Source organism: Carassius carassius, chromosome 19 (assembly GCF_963082965.1).
Source record: "Carassius carassius chromosome 19, fCarCar2.1, whole genome shotgun sequence".
Lineage (NCBI taxonomy): Eukaryota > Metazoa > Chordata > Actinopteri > Cypriniformes > Cyprinidae > Carassius > Carassius carassius.
The window spans coordinates 20,764,041-20,784,495 of NC_081773.1; the positions used below are offsets into that span (position 1 = coordinate 20,764,041).

Below are 20,455 nucleotides of genomic sequence, written 5' to 3' on the forward strand. Positions count from 1 at the left end.
ATTTGATCAAAAATGCATTCAAAACTGTATATACTTTATAACAACTGTATATAACTTATAACATTGCTGTATAATATTGTGCAATGTTGTTGACAACTGTTTTCTATCTTAAGATATTGTAAAATGTTATTCATTCCTGTGATGGTCTGAAGACATCCTGAAAATATCCTGAAACATTTCTTACATTATCAGTGTGTAAAAGAGGTCGCTGCTTAATATTTTTTGTGGAAACTGTGATAAAAAATTTTTTATATTCTTTGATGATGAATAGATTACCAAAAAAATTATTAGACACTTTTGTAACCTCATGTCCTTACTGTCACTTTTAATCAATGCAATGCATCCTTGCTAAATAAAAGCATTTTTTCTTTCTTTTTTTTCTAAATAAACAAATGAAAACAAGCTGACCCTAAATATTTGAATGGTAGTATACAGTATGTGACCCTGGACCACAAAACCAGTCTTAAGTGTCTTTTTCGAAATTGAATACATAAGCTTTCCATTGATGTATGGTTTATTAGGATCGGACAATATTTGGCCGAGATACAACTATTTGAAAATCTGAGGGTGCAAAAAAAATCAAAATACTGAGAAAATCGCCTTTAAAGTTGTCCAAATGAATTCTAAGCAATGCATATTACTAAACAAAAATTAAGTTTTCATTTATTTACGGTATGAAATTTACAAAATATCTTCATGGAACATGATCTTTACTTAATATCCTTATGATTTTTGGCATAAAAGAAAAATCAATAATTTTGACCCATACAATGTTTTTTTGGCTATTGCTAAAAATATACCCCAGTGACTTAAGACTGGTTTAGTGGACTAGGGTCACATATATCTTTGTAAAGCCATCATTGCACAAACACACAATGCACAATAAGCACAAAACCCCAATGTAAAGTAACGCATTCTAACACTCCACAGAAATGGCCTGTGACTATCCATGCTTCCGGCCTTTCCTGGCTGTCTTCCAAAACAGGAATGCCAAAGTTCTTTAGCAAGGGCAGGACACTCACCAGTAAGTGTCAGCGTCAACAGCCTCCACAATTAGATGTGGAATTCCTGCCCTCCACTTGCACAACCCACGAGAGCTGAACTCCTTCTAGAGTTCTGAGCAAAACAACTTCCCATTGCTTATGTTTCTGACAGCTATTTCTACATGTAAGCACAAAGAGACATAAATAAACTTTGTGAAAAATAATACTTTCCCCATTCCTAGCTTGATATGCACATTCAACTATCATTAAGGTTTATTTTTACATAGTGTTTGTTTTAAAAGAACCAAACCCAGTTTACCTAAAATGTACCAGAAAGGGAACCAGCTGAAAGTGACCTCAGTCCTTTTTGTGTTCACAATATAGTGGACTCCAAATAGAACCAGGTTTTTTCTTTGTTTGTTTGTTTGTAATCTTCAGCAGGGAAGTGATCATTTCAGACCCTTCCTTGTTCACACCACAACTTAATAAGAACTCAGACCCCAGCTTATATGCAGCAGAGGAATACAAAGTGGACTTGAAGGAGGAAAGCTGGCAATCCCTGATCATGTCCCCGGTAAAGACATTTGCAGAGCTTTAACAATGTCTTTCAGTCAAGTTTAAAATACGTACATTCTGAATTAGGTTAATTCAACTTCCTTTATTTCTCAGACAAGTTTGAAGATAAGTTGTACATTTTGTTGCTTCTTAACTAAAAAAAACAAAACAAAACAAAAAACAAGCTGTATGTCATTGTAGTGTTTTAGTGATTTTCAAAAGAATTATATAATATTATAATATGGTCTATCTGAAAACTTGATTCTAATTGGCTGGCAGGTGTGCATTAAAATTGTCCAAGTCAGTTTAATCATCGTTCTATATTAATGTGCCGCTTTTATTGATGCATGCAAACACACACACACACACACAGACAGTGAGCAAGAGAAATTGCAGATCACATTACACACACACAGTAACATACAGGATCAAGGACACTTATTGTCAGCGATGCCTGCAACTTTAAAAATAATAGCTTTGATACTGAATTGTTACATTATTTCTTTCATCAATGGGGAGCTAATTGCTGTTTTTGAAGTAACTAAACTCACAGCTTTATTGTTTGCAGAGAGAGACGCACAGATGCAGGGAATTCATAAACACAACATACATCTCTCTCTCTCTGTCTGGATAATTAATTCAAAGCAAGGCTAGAATTTATGCATTCAAATGATGATCAAATGATCTTAACACACTATTTTATCTGTGTCTGATTTAAAGCGTCTGATCTCCACTGTGCATTAGCTGGTTCTTTTGTCATTTAATGCTAGACGTAGTTTACATAAATGACAACAGAATTGTTTTATATTGTTAGAGTTAAGAGTTGATCGATTTATTTATTTATTTTTTATCTTTAAATATGTTTTAATCTATGAAAATGAAAATTACCTCCATAAAAACCAAAAGCGTATTTGGTCTTCATTGCACCTCCGGAGGTGGACTGAGTATGGTTACACCCCTAGGTGTAAACAATCATCTTTGCCAAGCAATTTGCGCTATGGACCTTGGATGGTAACTCAAACTGCCTGGCTTACTGAAAATAGGTGTGCTCATTTTTATTTTAAGATGAGCAAAAAAAAACAAAAAAGAATCACATTATATATAGCTTGAGACTCCTTTAGAAACCAACTGCAAAACAGACTTGGGCTCTTTTGTTTTGGGCAAGTAAGGAACAACCAACCATTGCCCTTGCAACCAGAACATCCAAAAAACGACATTGTAACATGCTTACAACTATATAAAACATCTTAGGATCTTGACAGCAACGTTTGCACAGGAAAGAGCAACTAATATTTCAGAAAATATAGTTAATTTTCCCATTTTGTTTGGTAACACTAGTGGTGCAGAAATGGCTTAAATGTATGACATTTATGTATTTAGCAAACCCTTCTATCCAAAGCAACTAAAACATTGTATTCAAGTTCTTCATTTTATCCGTTCCTAGGAAATAGAACCCATGACCTTGGTGCTGCTAGCACTCTACTGTTTGAATGGCACACTTCGACTCTAAACATGGGAATAAAATGTAAACTGCAACAATTTAATTGTCAATGACATGAAACAATAAGGTCACAAGAGTAAAGATGTCATTTCCATTGTTTAGCTGAAAGGCTTCGGTTGTCTCTCTTCTATGTCAAGCACAACCCCTGTGGCGCTTGACAACAGACACAAATACACATTTGCTGTCAGGTGTTCTTGGATCCCAGGGAGCATAAAAATGAGTTGTCAGTTTTGTTTACCACCTCTGCCAACATGCTGTCTCTCTGAGCACCTCCAGTGGCTTTGCAAATAGTAAATGGATTTGGAGGGAGTGCCTGGTCTTTATAAAAAGGTCCCTGAAGCAATGTTGCATTTCTTTTCAAGCCACTTTATGAGGTTTGGTTAGAAAAAGAAACTCTGATTTTCTTCAAAAGGCCAACAGGTAAAAAACATCCACGTATTCAATGGGTGTATGATGACAGCCAATTTGTGAAAAAACAAAGTCCAAGTCCTGGATCTTTAAGTGGAGGATATTTACATAAACTGAATTTTTTTTAATGCATTACTGCACAAATCAGATCATAAAACATAACTTGCATGTCATTGCATGAATTAAACTGCACCTCTGACCAGAGAGTGAATGTGTAACTAGTTTCACACTACCGATGACGTACAATATTGCACACATACATTAACGACAAATGTTTTACAGACTCAAAAGTGCAATCTGTTAAGCAATGACTCCTAGAAACTTGGCATGGAATCAAAGTTCTGATGTTGAAAAGGTTCTACATCAATGGATTGGGTCCATGGTGCACCATGTGTGGCCTTGTTACATAACAGTGACAGATTACATTCATTAGCTTTTTTTCAAGCAGTGTAGTATGATTGGTTCAGTGCACAGCACACTCCTTTATTTTCTGAAACAAAGTCTGAGTTTGATTAACCAGTAGCTTATTAAGATCAAGAGTTAATAAACTGTGAGCTTAATACATACAGCATATAGTCTAAAATATCTGACTTGATTGTGGTCTTCTTGCATATCATATAAAATCAAAACCATCAATTCGGTCTGTATGCATAGAAATAAAGTTTCCATCGGTTATCGGTAGGACATCTTGATACAGTTTTGCTCAGTTCTGTTTCCAAGAATGCTGTTCTTACACAAGCAATATTTCATCCGGTGTGCACTTCCTCTGTGCTGGGTTTAAATTGTCATGACTGTATATAATAATGCATATTCACTGTGGGAAAAAGTCAGTTTGCACAGAGTAAACGCAATTTCCTGTCAGGTCATTACCGTAAGCATGTAATGCTGCACTTTTATGCTACTCTACACAAAATTGGTCACATTCTAGGACTGACTGAAACAGAATGAATGAATTCTAATGAATACTTCTTCCTATTGTAGTGCAATATTTTCATAAATCTCTCTGCAATCTATGTAAAATAAACTTCCTAGGGATAACACCAAAATTTCCACCAGGGACAAAGCACACTACTTTTCTCACTAACTTTCTCACACTACACTTATTTCATCTTATTTAACTCTGAGTTGCATACACATTCTTCAAAGCAATGTTTCACACTGATTTTGTATGGGTTGAGGTTATGAAGAGCACCAGAGCATTGCAAGTATGTGCATGCAAGGACTGCAGCATATGTGTGTAGCTGATGCATGTTCAAGAATTTTCTTTACGTTAACATTTATATAAATATATAAAGAAAAATTTATATTCTGGGTTAACCACATTCTTAATTTTTAAACATTATTTGGGCATTTTCTAGTTCCTTTTAAACAGTCTTGTTCTTCATTTTTTAAAGAAATATCTGAATATGAGGTGATTAAAACTATATGTATAACGATTATTAAATAATAAAGGATAAAAAATAGTTGAGAAAAAAAAAATTGAGTATACAACGTCACACATGAGATAACCTTAAATATAATTTTAGGTGTGAAATGCCCATGTCTTCAGAAAAAGTTGTATATAACAAGATTTTCTATAGATTTTTTTCAAATAAATAAATGGACATGAAATATTTGTTGAGCTCAAACGTACAGTTAAAATGATTAGAGACATAAAACAAGATCAAAAGGATAAATGATCAGTTATGCAAGATTGCTGGTCATTATTATGTAATATTTGATGAATGCAGTGATTGACCAATCAGAATCAAGTATTGCAGAGAAAGTGTAGTAAGGATGGGTAGTTTACATTAAAAAATTGGCAAATGATATCTAGATTAAACTATTATAAATAAAAATACATATTTTTATAATTTTTATACATGCAGAGTATGCTAGATGCTAGCCTAACAGTAGAAATTATGAAATAATAGTTCTTTCAAAAAATTATTTGTCATATTGCAAGACTTTTCTAAATGAGCTAGTGAAGGTAAACAAGTGATTTATACAAATATACACTTGTTCTTACATACGTGCATGTTATGGATAACTACAAGCTTAGCTTACACTGTTGCATGCCACTTAACTGCCTCTGCCTCTGGCGTTATGAATATGAAATAATCATGTCACGGAAGTGGAAGAGCAAGCTCAGGTGACACCGCGAACTAACCCTGTCCTTTTGACAAACTAACACAGTCCTATTTAAAACGTAAATATACATAATTATTTTAAACGTAGCCATGGTACAGTTTTGTTATAAGGTGTCTAAGCTTAAGTGGTTCTGCACGGGTCTGTCGCGCGCCTCGTTTTACTCAATAATCATGATCATAACTCAGCATGACTACCATGAGCCTGTAATATTCAGTGATATAAAGTTACTTGAACAGTGCGTTAATTGCAATGAGATTATCTTAAGTTTTATGCGCTATTTTGATGACACTAACCTGAGATGCCTCCGCCAATCACAATCACGTCGTATGCGTTCGCAGTCATGGTTCTGTTCGTCTCACTGGCGCTCCGCTCACAGCAGAAGAGCCGCTCCGCATCTGTGTTCAAAGCATTCTCAGCCCCGCCCCCGCCTCCTATCATGATTGACACTGGGGTAAATGCACCGAGGCTCCCATCTGCGTGCTATATAAAGAGTGCCAGCAGGAGGAGCTCATATTTCTAATTTAAAAGTACAACATTACTGTACAAATAGATATTTAAAAATATATTAACATTCGATTACACAATTTTAATAAAATATAATTTTTATAATAATAATAATAATTATATATATATGTTACAGGTCCCGGGCAGTCGGGAAGACTGTAAGCAGTAATCAACTTGACATTAAATGAGAGAGAGAGACAAGAATTAGTTGTTTCCTTAATGGTCCTATTTGTTGTCTTTTAATACGCATACACATTTGTATTTCAGAGTCAGTAAGACACTTTGAATCACAAAATTATTCATAAACATGTTGGTAAAAAATAATACACACTGTATAGATCAAATAAACAATAAATAACAACCTTAGCCGAATGTACAGAATTGTCCTAATTCTTACAACTGGCCTGAATTCAGGTAAGTAAAGTTATCTTAAGAAAACAATTTAAGTATTTCAGGTAACTTTAAGTGATACATGAGTAAACTTTTCTATGACATACTGTAAGTGTCTTAAAATTATTAATAAAAGAAATAATAACAAATTGTTTGAACATTAAAACATGTAAATTACAGTTTGGTATGACAATTAATTAATTTAACTAACCTTGACATTAAATGAGAGAGAGAGAGAGAGACAAGAATTAGTTGTTTCCTTAACGGTCCTCTTTGTTGTCTGAGGATGCGCTGCAATCGTCATGGTAACTCTACTCTCTCAACTGTCACCCAGAGTTCAGAAAATGCAGCTGAACTACACAGTGCAAACTCATCATATATTTAAGTAATTAAAATAAAACTTATATACATACATGTAAATAGAAAGTAATGTGTAAAAATACAAATTAAATATATATAAATAATTTAATTTGTGACCCAAACTATATGTAGGGTGGTCACTCTCCCCAACAAAGAAGCTAATGCCTCCAAATATTCTTTAAATAACCATATTAACTTGTTGGTTCCTTTTATCTCTCAATAGACGTATAATGGTGTAATTGTCTGGTATGGTATGAAAGGAGCAGATATGTAGAATAATGGTATGTATGTTGGTGTTGGAGAAGTGTAGTATTGGGAATAACTGCTTGCTGGCATGGCTGGTGTCCCATAAAACCCTAAAGTGTTAACTGCTGCGTGTGTTTGTAATGATGGCTGACCTAAGTGTGAGTAGGTGAGTCTCTGTGCTGGTCTTTGATGTCTTGTAGATCTTCTGGGTTGTATTGAAGGGGGATTTTCATTAGTTGTATGTGAGTTAGTTTGGACAACAGGAATGCCTCCATTTTCATGGATGCTCTCTGGTATGAGTACATCCTCATTTACAGGCAAGTATTCTTCATCCGCTTGTGTTTCTGCAGGTAGATGTTCCTCATCTTTTTGTGTTACTGTAAGTTTCTCTTTTTGTTTGCTTTGTCTATTTCCATTTATAGGTCTTCTCGGACTGGGAAATGTAAGTTCTTCAGACGATCGTTGGTAAGTTGAATCACTCTCCTTTGACAACATAGGTTGTACATTTTTTTTCTCTTTTCTGTGTACTCTCTGGTATCCTTAACCAGTAGTATGTATTTTCTTCTTCAGAATCAGTCACATCACTGTTTGATGAAGTATCTCTCTTTGTTTTAGACCTTGTCTTTATGTTGTTCCCCTTTCTTGCTGCAGGTGGCATCTCGGATACAGGTGATGGAACAGGTAGGTCAACAGGTAAGTCATTTACAAGGTGTAGCAGATTTCTATGTAGAGTACGAATTTTTGACGTATCATTTTCTGGACTGACTCTATATACTGGCCTGTCATTTAGTTGTTCTTTAATGATGTAGATTTGTTTCTCCCAGTAAGACTTAAGTTTTTCTGGTCCACCTTTTCTCATAATATTCTGGACAAGTACTCTATCTCCAGGATGCAGAGTGATTCCCCTTGACTGACGGTCATAATATTTTTTCCCCTTTTCACTAGACAGTTTACTGTTTCCACTTGCAATTCTGTATGCTTCCTTCATTCGTGCAGCCCATTTATCAGTATATCTTGTTGGAGAGTCATCTGTTTCTTCTGAATTCAATCCAAACAGTAGATCAACTGGCAGACGAGGAGATCGGCCAAACATTAAGTAGAAGGGTGAAAATCCAGTTGCCTCATGTCTTGTGCAGTTATAAGCATGGACAACACATGCTAGATGTTCTTTCCAGTTCTCCTTTTCCTTCTCTTGGAGTGTTCTCATCATTTGTAAGAGAGTCCTATTGAATCGCTCACCTGGGTTACCTTGGGGATGATAGGGTGTGGTCCTTGAGTTTCCAACTCCAGACAGTCTATTTAAGGTCTTGAACAGTTCATTCTCAAACTCTCTTCCTTGGTCATGATGTAATTTATTTGGATATCCAAAGCGTGGAATAAAATCATTGAATATCTTTTCTGCCGCAGTTCTTCTTGGTTGCATAGGCTTGAGCATACCTGGTAAAGTGATCAATTACAACCAGTATGTACTCAAAACCACCTTTACGTCTCTCCAGGTGTAGATAATCTATGGAAACGAGTTCAAGAGGAAAAGTAGTTGTAATGCTTCACATTGGAGCTCTCTCATGGGTAACAGGCTTCTTTTGCTTAATGCATGAATATCTTCTGGTAACATAATTTTCGATATCCATTTTCATATGTGGCCAATAAAATCTCACTCTTGCCAGATGTATCACCCTTTCTGTGCCCACATGACCCATTTCATCATGAAGATGCTTCAGGACATTTTTCTTAAATTCAGCAGGTAAGACCAGTTGTTTCTGGTGAGTGGTCCTTCGATACAGCAATCCATTTTCAACGTGCAGTTTTTTCCACTCACGTAATAATTTCTTGACTGGGCCATGTAACCCTCTTCTGACTTCACTGGTGAGAGTTTGGTTGTTTTCTTTAAAGTTTTAATGTGTCCCCAATTGCAGGATCTTCTTTCTGTGCTCTCTGTAACTCACTTTGATGTATTGTTGACAGAAAACTATGGTGAGACAATTCTGGGCATGTGTTGGTAATATCAGAGTTCTGAGCTGTAATGAGAGTAGCTATCCAGGCTACATCCTTTTTCTTTGCTACCTGGCTCCCTTCCCAAATTGCGCAGACTGCATCAACTGACATTTCTCCTGAACATGAGGCCACATACCATTCTATGTCCAGAGGACAACGAGAGTGTCAGCATCTATATTTTCCTTTCCTGGTCTATACTTGATGTCAAAATGGAAATCGGACAATTCTCCCACCCAACGGTGGCCCACAGCATTGAGCTTGGCAGTGCTCATCACATAGGTTAGGGGGTTATTATCAGTGTACACAGTGAAGTGAGGCGCATATAACAGATAATCCCGGAATTTCTCACATATAGCCCACTTTAAAGCTAGGAATTCAAGCTTGCCAGAGTGAAGATTGTAAGTTTTCTCTGCTGGGGAAAGAGTTCTGGATCCATAAGCAATGACCCTTAACTTTCCGTTTTGCCATTGATAGAGAACTGCCCCCAAACCCTTATGAGCTGCATCAGTATGGAGAGTGAAGGGCAAGTTGAAATCAGGATAAGCCAGCACAGGTGGATGGGTAAGAATGTCAATCAGTGTTCCCAGGGTGTTCTTGTGTTCTTCAGTCCAGACCACTGGTGTTTTAGAAGGAAGCTGGTTACCTTTCCCTTTGGCTTTGTTGTTTCTTTCCAGTAGTCTGTCTTATTCCATTAGGCTGTATTATTGTTCTTTACTTGCAGAAGATCATAGAGGGGTTTGGCAATTCTAGAGAAGTCCTGGATGTATGTTCTGTAATAGCTTAAGAATCCCAGCAATCTTCGCACTTCTCCAATGGTGCTTGGTGACTTTTCTCCAAGTGACAAAATGGCGTTGATGTCTTTGGCGTCAATGCGGACACCTTCAGCAGAAATGAGTCGTCCCACATAGTGAACCTCTTCTTTAAAGAACTCACATTTTTTTGGTCTAAGTTTCACCCCATGCTGTTTTAGTGCTTTTAAGAACCTTCTAAGTCTTTCAAGGTGGTCTTCAAAATTCTTTGCATAACAGAGTATGTCATCCAGGTAAGGTATGCAACAATCATCTCGAAGGGAGTCCAGCATCTCTTCCATGCTTCTCTGGAATGCAGCAGGTGCGTTGGTCAGCCCAAAAGGAATCCTTAACCACTCATATAACCCCCATGGTGTAACGAAAGACGTCAGATGTCGGGATCCCTCAGCCATCAAACCTTGGTGGTATGCCTTCCCTTGGTCAAGGATGGAAAACCAGCTATAACCCCCTAAAGTATCTGTAATATCTTGTATACGAGGCAAAGGATGTCTGTCTGGTACTGTCTTTTTATTAAGCGAACGGTAGTCAATGCAAAGTCTAAGTGAACCATCTTTCTTTCTTACGCATACAACAGGAGCAGAGTATGGTGACTTGGACTTAACAATCCAACCTCTAGCCAACAAGTCTTGAATGTACTCCTTGACTTCCTGATAGAGTGGTTTAGGCACAGAGGCATACGTTCTTTGCACAGGTATGTCATCCTTCAATGTAATAGCCATCTGCAGACTAGGAATGCATCCTATGTCGTCATCGTCACGTGCAAAAGCTGCTGACTCTTCATAAAGCAGTTCTTTCACCTGTTTTTGCTGTTCTTTACTGAGGTGGCTTAGATCAACTGGAGGATGCCAAAGTGTTGGAGGATTTCTTCCTTCATCCTTGGTACCAGCCCGGGAGTCCAAGCTGTTTACTTCCACATACAAAGGTTGAAAATCTGCTTGATCAGTTTCAATTACTTTTCTGACTGTTTGAATGCTCCCAAGTGTGGTCTTCCGGGGCAGTGTGATGCTATGCATAGTTTGATTGCCAATAGGTATTTGAACGTATGGATTCTGTGGATTTTGAATTTTCAAAAGTAATAATTAACTGGTCAAACTGTGAACACTCCATGACAGGTTCAAACAGCACCACTGGGCTGGTGAGATTGAAGATGCTTGGAACATGACATTTAACATGAGTATCGCAACCTGATTTATTGACATTTATTGAGACCTCGAAATCCAAATCTTGCTCATTTGAAGTTTTCTGGTATTGAATGATATTGACAAGAGCATTGGCCTTATCGTTTTCAATTTCCATTGCTTTGCCAAGGAGGTTGACAAGGGTGAACAAGCCTTGTGATTGTTCTCTTATAATCTCTTGGACGACATTAAAGCCCAGAATGGGTCTTTCTAACCCAATTCTGCTTACCAGAAAAGGAACCTGTATAGCCAGGAGGTTAAGAGAAATCTCCACCCAACCATGGAAGGATATTAGATCCTTTTTTACATCTCTGACCTCCAGTTCCTGTGGGTCAATAATCTCTGTGAGTGGGCGAAGCTTTACGTGAGGTAAGTACATTTCTTTCCAATTATAATCCATAATGCTCACCTGAGCTCCTGTATCTAATAAAACAGTGACAGTAAAACCATTCATAGTACATTTCATTAGACACTTTTCCCCTACAAGCTGAGCAACTCTCATTTGATTGGACTGGTGTGGTAAGTATGAAGATGTGATCTTATGGATTTGTTTTGATGGAGTCAAAGTGGTTGTAGGAGCTTGTAACATTTCATACTGGGACGAACACTTTACTTCGATCACTGGTTGTCCCTCTGCAGTGATCGTTCCCCATTTCCCTGCTCTCTTGGCTTCCTAAGGCAACCTACAGCTCTGTGGCCCATCTGCACCGCATAAAAAACAATGGCTGCAAGTATTCACATTTTTATTGATGCATTCGGGGCATCTTGACTGTTGTTGTCTTTGAAGAGGACGTCTACTTGAAAAGAATTGGGTTTTGGGTCTTGACACGTATTGACGTTGTGTTTGATACTGGGTCTGAGACTGCACCTTTGTATCCGGGTTGTACAATGGCATGGCAGATGGTGGAAACAGTGTCGGATGCTGAAAGTTGAAAACGGACAGTGGAGGTGGTTGCTGTAGTTGCTGATGTCTTTGAGGTTGTGTTTCGCTGTATTCATACCACGAATTAGAAGGGTTTGGCATTCCAGACTGTTTCAGGGAATTCACTGCAGTAGTTAAATTTTCTATTTGTACCCTCAGCTGCTGAATGGTCTTATCTTTTGCCACCTCAGCCACACCCAACATTTCTTTAGCCCCATTGTAAGACTCCAATTGTGCGCTGTGTGCATGCACCACCTTATGGCGAGTAGACTGACCGAGCCGGCGTTGCCTCTCACTTTCATCACTTGTAATTCTTATTACATGCCTCAGCAGGGTTTCATCAGAAACACTGTGGTCTGAGAGGAAAGGTCTCAACTCTCGTCGAATGTCACCGATGCCTTGTGAAACAGTATGGAGAAACACACTCTGAACTGTATGATCATCATATTTGATGTCTGAATTCACCTGTCTAGAGCAGAACAATATCTTCTGCTTTAGGCTGATCATGCGGTACAGGAACTGCTGTGGCATCTCATGTTCCTGCTGCTTGGCAGTCATAAGTTCCTGGAAAAGTTCAGTACTGCTGCTTTCACCTAGAGGAGACTGGAGAAAACTCTTCAATTCCGCAACTGTCATGTCATCCTTGGTTATTAACATATCTTTAAAATTTCCAGGTTTAATCATGTAAAACACCCCTCGGATTATATCGCTTTCAGTGCAGCCTTCCTTAATGCCTTCGTCTATTTGCTTGCACAGGTTGCTGAAACTTATGTCAGAGACACTATCTCCTATTTGTCCCCCATGGATCCTGAATTCTCGACATTGCAACATTGCAATGTCTCAGGTGCAGAATGAAGTGTACTGTGATTATTGAATTCCTTGTTTGGAAGATGTGTGTGTAATGTGTCTTTGGATGTAGGTAGTGTGGAAGGTATAGTTCTACAGGCTAAAATTTTTCTACCTAAATCCTCATAGTTTGATAACATTCTCTGCTATTCATCCTCTGATGTGTCTGTGTTATGAGGTGCAATAGATGGCTGAGTAACTATTTCACTCCTAGTAGCACGTTGCTCTACGATTTCATCAATACAATCATTTAAATTCAATAACACAGTCATCCCTTTATCAGGTAGCCTAGACATTTCACAGCTGTTCATGTAAGTGACAATATAATTAATGTAGCTTTCTTCATCACCATTCTTTAATTGTGTGACATCTGCGTCTGATGCAGGGTGAATGTCTTTTGCCAACTGGAAGAGTTCACCTGTGTTCAAAGTGTAGACTTTCTTCTTGATGTTCCAGATAAGTCTCTTTCTTTCTTCGTCGGACATGATGCACTTTCAGGTAGATCTGGTTATGTGGTGATGCTCCTGGTCAGGATGATGCTGGTCACCTGCTCCCTGTAGCCTCTCACACACACGTTGCTCCCTTCCTGAAGAATGTGCTCTGCAGCCCCTAGATTCAAAATCACTGGACCAGGCGTCTTCAGAGTAACGCTGATCCCGGACGAGCCCCCAAAAATCTGTTACAGGTCCCGGGCAGTCGGGAAGACTGTAAACAGTAATCAACTTGACATTAAATGAGAGAGCGAGACAGGAATTAGTTGTTTCCTTAACAGTCCTCTTTGTTGTCTTTTAATACGCATACACATTTGTATTTCAGAGTCAGTAAGACACTTTGAATCACAAAATTATTCATAAACATGTTGGTAAAAAATAATACACACTGTATAGATCAAATAAACAATAAATAAATGATAGCAACCTTAACCGAATGTACAGAAATGCCCTAATTCTTACAACTGGCCTGAATTCAGGTAACAACTTAAGTATTTCAGGTAAGTGATACATGAGTAAACTTTTCTATGACATACTGTAAGTGTCTTAAAATTATTAATAAAATAAATAATAACAAATTGTTTGAACATTAAAACAGTTAAATTACAGTTTGGTATGACAATTAATTAATTTAACTAACCTTGACATTAAATGAGAGAGAGAGAGAGAGACAAGAATTAGTTGTTTCCTTAACGGTCCTCTTTGTTGTCTGAGGATGCGCTGCAATCGTCATGGTAACTCTACTCTCTCAACTGTCACCCAGAGTTCAGAAAATGCAGCTGAACTACACAGTGCAAACTCATCATATATTTAAGTAATTAAAATAAAACTTATATACATACATGTAAATAGACAGTAATGTGTAAAAATGAAAATGAAATATATATAAATAATTTAATTTGTGCCCCAAACTATATGTAGGGTGGTCATATATATATATATATATATATATATATATATATATATATATATATATATATATATATATATATATATATATATATATATATATATATATATATATATATTTATAATAGTGTTATTTCATGGTCCTCGGATTTGATTGGTCAGCCAGAGTTCCAGAACTCAACATTAGTTTTGCAGCGTCTGAAATTGCTCACTAGTTTAGACATACTCATTGTAGCCCCGCCCCGTTTTAGCAGATAATTTATGAATTATCCACTCGTTTTAAAGGGGTCCTACTATGCTCTTTAAAAAGTCTTGATTTTGTTTTGGACATGTACTAGAACATGCTCTCATGCTTGGTGGTTCGAAAAACGCATTATTTTTCACATAATTTACATTATTACAATACCTGTCTCCCCAACCTGGCTCAAATGGCTCGACGGTGTTTCAGTACTGCCACGCCCCATGCCAAAGTAGAAAGTTCCCTTATGGCTTCACTATTGCTATAGGATATGACGTCAGATTTTGTGAATTTTCGCGCCAATTCGGGCCCGACTCCTCCACACACAATTGAGCCTACAGGCTGATAGAGGCAACCGTAACCTGAAAAATCTGACGGGCAAAATGTGGAAATGTGTGGAAAAAACACAGAAAATTACATTGATTCAGCAGTGAAAATGCCGCCGAAGAAGTTAAGTGATGTGGCTGAGGAAATCGATGACATTAAAGTCACGTTGGACTTCCTCAAAACACAGCTCACGGAGGTAAAGGAGCAACAGATCCGTATTTTGGATTTGGTGAAGGAGGTCCAGTCTCTTCGCATCCAGAACGCGGAGAAAGACATGAAAATAGTGCAGCTGGAGAATCGGGTTGCAGACCTCGAACAAAATTCGAGGATGAACGACATCATAATAACCGGGTTCACGGTGAAACCCCGATCGTATGCTCGCGCGGTGGACGTAAACATCAGAGATCCAGCAGCTGAGATTGATACCAGCTCGACAGAGCAACAAGTGGCGAGCTTTTTACAATCAAAAGGAATTGATCTGGATTGCAATAATGTTGAGGCTTGCCATGTGTTGCCGAGGAGGAAAGCCAGCGATAAATCTACTGTCATCATGAGATTTGCAAACAGAAAACACAAGATTGCGATTTTGAAGGAAGGAAAAAAGCTCAAAGGAACAAACGTTTATATCAATGAGCACCTCACAAAGCACAATGCAGATATCGCAAAGAAAGCCAGGTACCTGAGAAAAATGAAGAAAATACAACATACATGGACTGCCAACTGTAAAGTGTTTATAAAACTAAATGGAAGCCCAGAAGATGCGAAGGTATTGGTGGTGAGGGGTTTGGAAGAGCTGACTGAGTATGAGTAAACAAGGTTGTCAGGCTACTGGAATACGAGGTAAGCTGACTGACATACATACTCAAATAAGACACTCATCTGAAGCAGAAGATACAACCAGTCTGGAGTTGCAAATATTTGAACATACTGATTACATAAGTTTTGATATGGAATATGATATTGATCCGGACAAGAACTTTTTTACTTGTGCCAATAAAAACTGTGGCTACTATACAGATGAAATGCACAATCAAATTAATAAAGATGGCAGACTCTCCGTTATACATATAAACAGTAGAAGTCTCTATGCAAACTTTGAAAATATTAAGAACTATTTGCATGGTTTGGCACAACCATTTAGTATAATTGCTTTATCTGAAACATGGATGCATAAGGAGAAAAAAGAAAATTTTGAGTTGGATGGATATGATTTTGTACACATGGACCGAAAACATGGAGCAGGAGGAGGTGTTGCATTATTTGTGGACACTAACTTGAGATTTAGTGTTGTGGAGGATATGAGTCTCATTGTTGAAAATATATTTGAATGTTTAACAATTGAGTTACATAGAGAACATAGGAAGAATGTGATTCTAAGTTGTATTTATAGAAAACCAGGCTCATGTGTTGAAAAATTTAGTGAATATATGGAGGAAATGTATATCAAAAAAGCTAGTAAAACAATCATTGTTTGTGGAGACTTCAACATAGATATGCTCAATCCAAATAAGCATAAATTGATAGAAAATTTCATTAGCACAATCTATAGCTTGAATTTGTACCCTAAAATCACTAGACCTACGAGGATAACGACCCATAGCGCTACACTAATTGATAATATTCTAACAAATGAAATCTTTAATGATGCAATAAGTGGAATATTAATAAGTGACATCAGTGATCATTTGCCCGTATTTACAGTGTTTGATAGCGATTGTAAGCCTCATCAGGAACCACTAAGTAAATTCAAAAGATTAAGATCAGAAGAGTCCTTGAATGTTTTTAAGAATGATTTATTTGTACAAAATTGGGACGGTGTATATGACAAGAGCAATGTACATGATGCCTATGATGAGTTTATGAGAATATTTAAACAACTATATGACAAAAATTGTCCATTGAAGAAAATATGTACAATTTCAAATAAAAAAGGTCATCCCTGGATTACAAAGGGATTGAAAAATGCAATCAAAAAGAAGAACTTGCTTTATAAGGAGTTTTTTAAACAAAGAACCAAAGAGGCGGAAAATAAGTACAAGAAATATAAAAATAAATTGACTAATATCTTGAGGAAAACTAAGAAAGATTATTACAATAAATTAATAGAAACTAAGAAATCTGATGTGAGGGAAATGTGGAAAATATTGAATAAAGTAATAAAAAAATCTTCTGGCCAGTTAAGTTATCCTAAATATTTTAATATGGGAGACAAAGACAATTATAATATGATAGAGGTGGCAAATACTTTCAATACATTTTTTGTCAATATTGGGAAAGAGCTGGCAGAGAATATTCCTGACTCTATCTTAAAGATTTTTTTTAAGTAAAAACCTCCACATAGCTCCTTTAATTCTAACATGAATTGCCTTGAAACTGTTATACAGTTGAATTTATTTATAAGTGACCATAGTTCAGTGGTGGCATGTACTGTAAGTATATATGCAGATTCATTCTCTGCCAGCAGGAGGTGCTGTTGGAGTGGAAGAGATCGAGGTTTTCGCTGCTCACAAACACTGCTTTATATTTTGTTGCAAGATGCAAGATGAATTTACGCAAGAAATAATGCAAGATGAAATTAAAATGACATCCAACATTTTCTGACAGCCAGTTTCCTTTAGAAAAACAGTGAAATAAAAACACCTTCACAGATTTTGATTTTGAAATGTGCAGTGCTCATGTTTATTCAACGAAGTAAAAGCCTTTTAGAAAATCTATTTGTGGCGGTCAGTTTTGATATTGTGGCTGGCGCCACAAATAAATTAATGTATGGGAAAGACTGTAGTCTCATAATTGAAGTGTAAATTCTGCATATTACATCATTGTCCAGTATTGTACTGTCAGCAATTTATAAAAACGTTTTCATAATTGTGGTGTTTGTTTCACTCACTGCTGCACATGAAACAGAAAATGGAAAATCCGGAGTGGATCTAAAGCTGACTGACTAGAGCAGGCTTTGAGCGGGAAACTCCACTAACGGAGATCCAGACCTGCTTTTATTCTGTTCAATGTTTGCTATCAAGCAAAGTCAACTTTGCGAATAAACTGGCCTTTTTTCACTGAAATGTAAGTTACTCAATATTATTTAATTTGAAAGAACTGTTGTCTGTAATACAAAATAAACAAAATAAATTTTTTGTCGGATACTCTAATACAGTACAGTGCAGCATGTGCAAGTATTCCAGATTTTGAGACACTCCATATTTACTCTTTATGGCATTCTAGGCACCTTTCAAGTGTTCAAGAAGTTCCCCATAGGGTCTTGTTAGTTGCAAGTCTGTTACTTTGTTGTGTACCCTAACTGGATTTTTAGCGTTTTTTGCATCCACTGTTTCTTATAGAATTTGCTGCCATCTGGTGGATGTAGTCATGTAGGATGTGTCTGTAGATTCACACACATTGCTTCAGACTGAGACATATCATAGAATATATATTTAAACCTCACTTACTTCTGGATGGGGCTGTCAGGCCATACATCATAATGTCCATGATAAGTATAGATAATCTAAATCCATTGTTGATCTTATTTGAGTAAGCATGTTACCCACACCTCAACACAAGAACATCTCTTTGCCCTTAGAAAGATTTAAAGATATTCATTTTCATTTAGCTAACGCCTTTTTTAGTGGTGCCCTATATCGAATTTCTGTTGGCAGATTAATATACCTTTACTAAAAAAAATTTTATCAGAAAATCATTAAAACATGAGATAGTCATTTATGGTGCAGGAAAGCTGGCCTTCAGTAAGATGACTCTTTTAACAACTTTTTTTTTTTTTACCAAGCAAGCAACAAATGTTATACAAAACAAACTTTATACAAACATATATATGCAATATTATGATTGATAAATCTTTATAATGTAAGAATTTCATATGAAATATTACAATATACAATATCACAATATGCAATAATACCCACATTTAGAGATTAAGTAGCTGTGCATCAGTGAATGTCTACATTTTCAGTTATTTTGCTTGAGAGTGAGATATACTGATGAAATTTTCATTTGGCTATGACTGGAATGCTGGAATCTGACTCGGCTCTGTGTTCATCTTCAGTTCTCTCTTCACAGCAGTTCAGTCAGTGTACTGTTTGAGTGCATGCATTAATCCGGGATATTGGTTTGTTTTAACTCAGAGGGAGTGTCAGCCACATTAAAAAAGTTAACAGCTTAAGTCATTTGTGGATTAATGCGTATTAGAGATGCGAACCGTTTAAAACGATTCAGTTCGATTTGGTGAACTGAATGATTCGTTCGCGAACCGGATATCCAGACTGCTTTGTTTTGAACTCTCTCACACAACGGACACAGAAGAGAAGACAATGCTGAATAAAATCGTAGTTTTTGCTATTTTTGGACCAAAATGTATTTTCGATGCTTCAAAATATTCCTAACTGACCCTCTGATGTAACATGGACTACTTTGATGATGTTTTTTTTTACCTTTCTGGACATGGACAGTATATTGTACACACAGCTTCAATGGAGGTACTGAGAGCTCTCGGACTAAATCTAAAATATCTTAAACTGTGTTCCAAAGATAAACGGAGGTCTTACGGGTTTGGAACAACATGATGGTAAGTTATTAATTACATAATTTTGATATCTGGATGAACTAACCCTTTAAGGCTGTAGGGAACAGTTCACTTTTGCAGATGTAGGCCTATAATTACATCATTTAAATAAGCCTATAGTCAGTCGTGAACTAAAGTGGGCCAGTCTAAGGCATGAAACTCCAGGGATGCAAATGAGACCCAGTCCGGCCCTGCTCACCTTCCAGTAGTCTGACTGTAAACTGTAGTATCTCTGGTATGCAGATAATGCTGAAAAGAAAACAAAAGAAACTTATTAAGACCGATTGTTATATTTTCAATGACAATAACAGAAGTATTCCTTTAGTCAGAACTCACCTTTAGGATAATCTTCCAGTAAAAGGTTGAAGTGACCTAACTGGCAAAAAACCTCTGGCTCCACTTTCCCTTCAGCTTTTAAGATGTAGACGTCATAGCAGCGAACAGCCTGAGAAGCAAATAGTAAATGTGAACAAAAGTCAGAAAGACCACCTGGTGAAATCAACCAGTTTGTCTCTTGTAGTGCTCCCCATAAGAAGGAATAATATATTTCTATAGAATGTAAAAAAAAAGAGATCAAGACCAGAACAGTCAAGCAACTATCTCGGCCACAAGAGGGCGTGATTGCTACGTAAGTGTTCCAACATGAAAACTCGAACAGTAATAGCACCTAATATATCAAGACTTTAGCACATCTCTTCATTCTCCTTGTTCTATCATTGATTAAATGTAAAACCATATTTTTAGCGGAATGATGTACGTCCTTTTACAATGTGTAAAACATACAATGTTTTCGTTTTTTCTGACAACATATTTTATTGCAAGTAGCTGTGTGTGCAAGCTCAGTAAAGGAGGATTGTTTCAAAGAAGAGCGTGAGTAATAAAATTGCACGAGCGAATCATTTCAATTTAAGTAATGGAAAATTGCAGCTTATATTGGTTTCAGTTTAATAACGTGAAAGGACAGAATACAACACTACCTCATGTTGGTATCTTGTGAGAGATTAAAAGGATATTGCAGGCATGTGTCGATTCAATGATCACGATTCCCTTGTCTTTTATACCAGAATCATGGGATCTCTGTACGATTTCT

At 36.9% G+C, this 20,455-nt stretch overlaps 1 protein-coding gene across 1 annotated transcript in view; it reads right to left on the minus strand.

The window, feature by feature from the left end:
* mao (monoamine oxidase) overlaps positions 1–6,012 on the minus strand; it is a 38,633-nt gene extending 32,621 nt beyond the window's left edge. The window contains exon 1 of the mRNA XM_059500249.1: positions 5,871–6,012. Coding sequence (XP_059356232.1) covers positions 5,871–5,919 — 49 coding nt within the window. The 5' untranslated portion in view covers positions 5,920–6,012. The remainder of the gene's footprint in view (positions 1–5,870) is intronic.
* Positions 6,013–20,455: the final 14,443 nt, after the last annotated feature.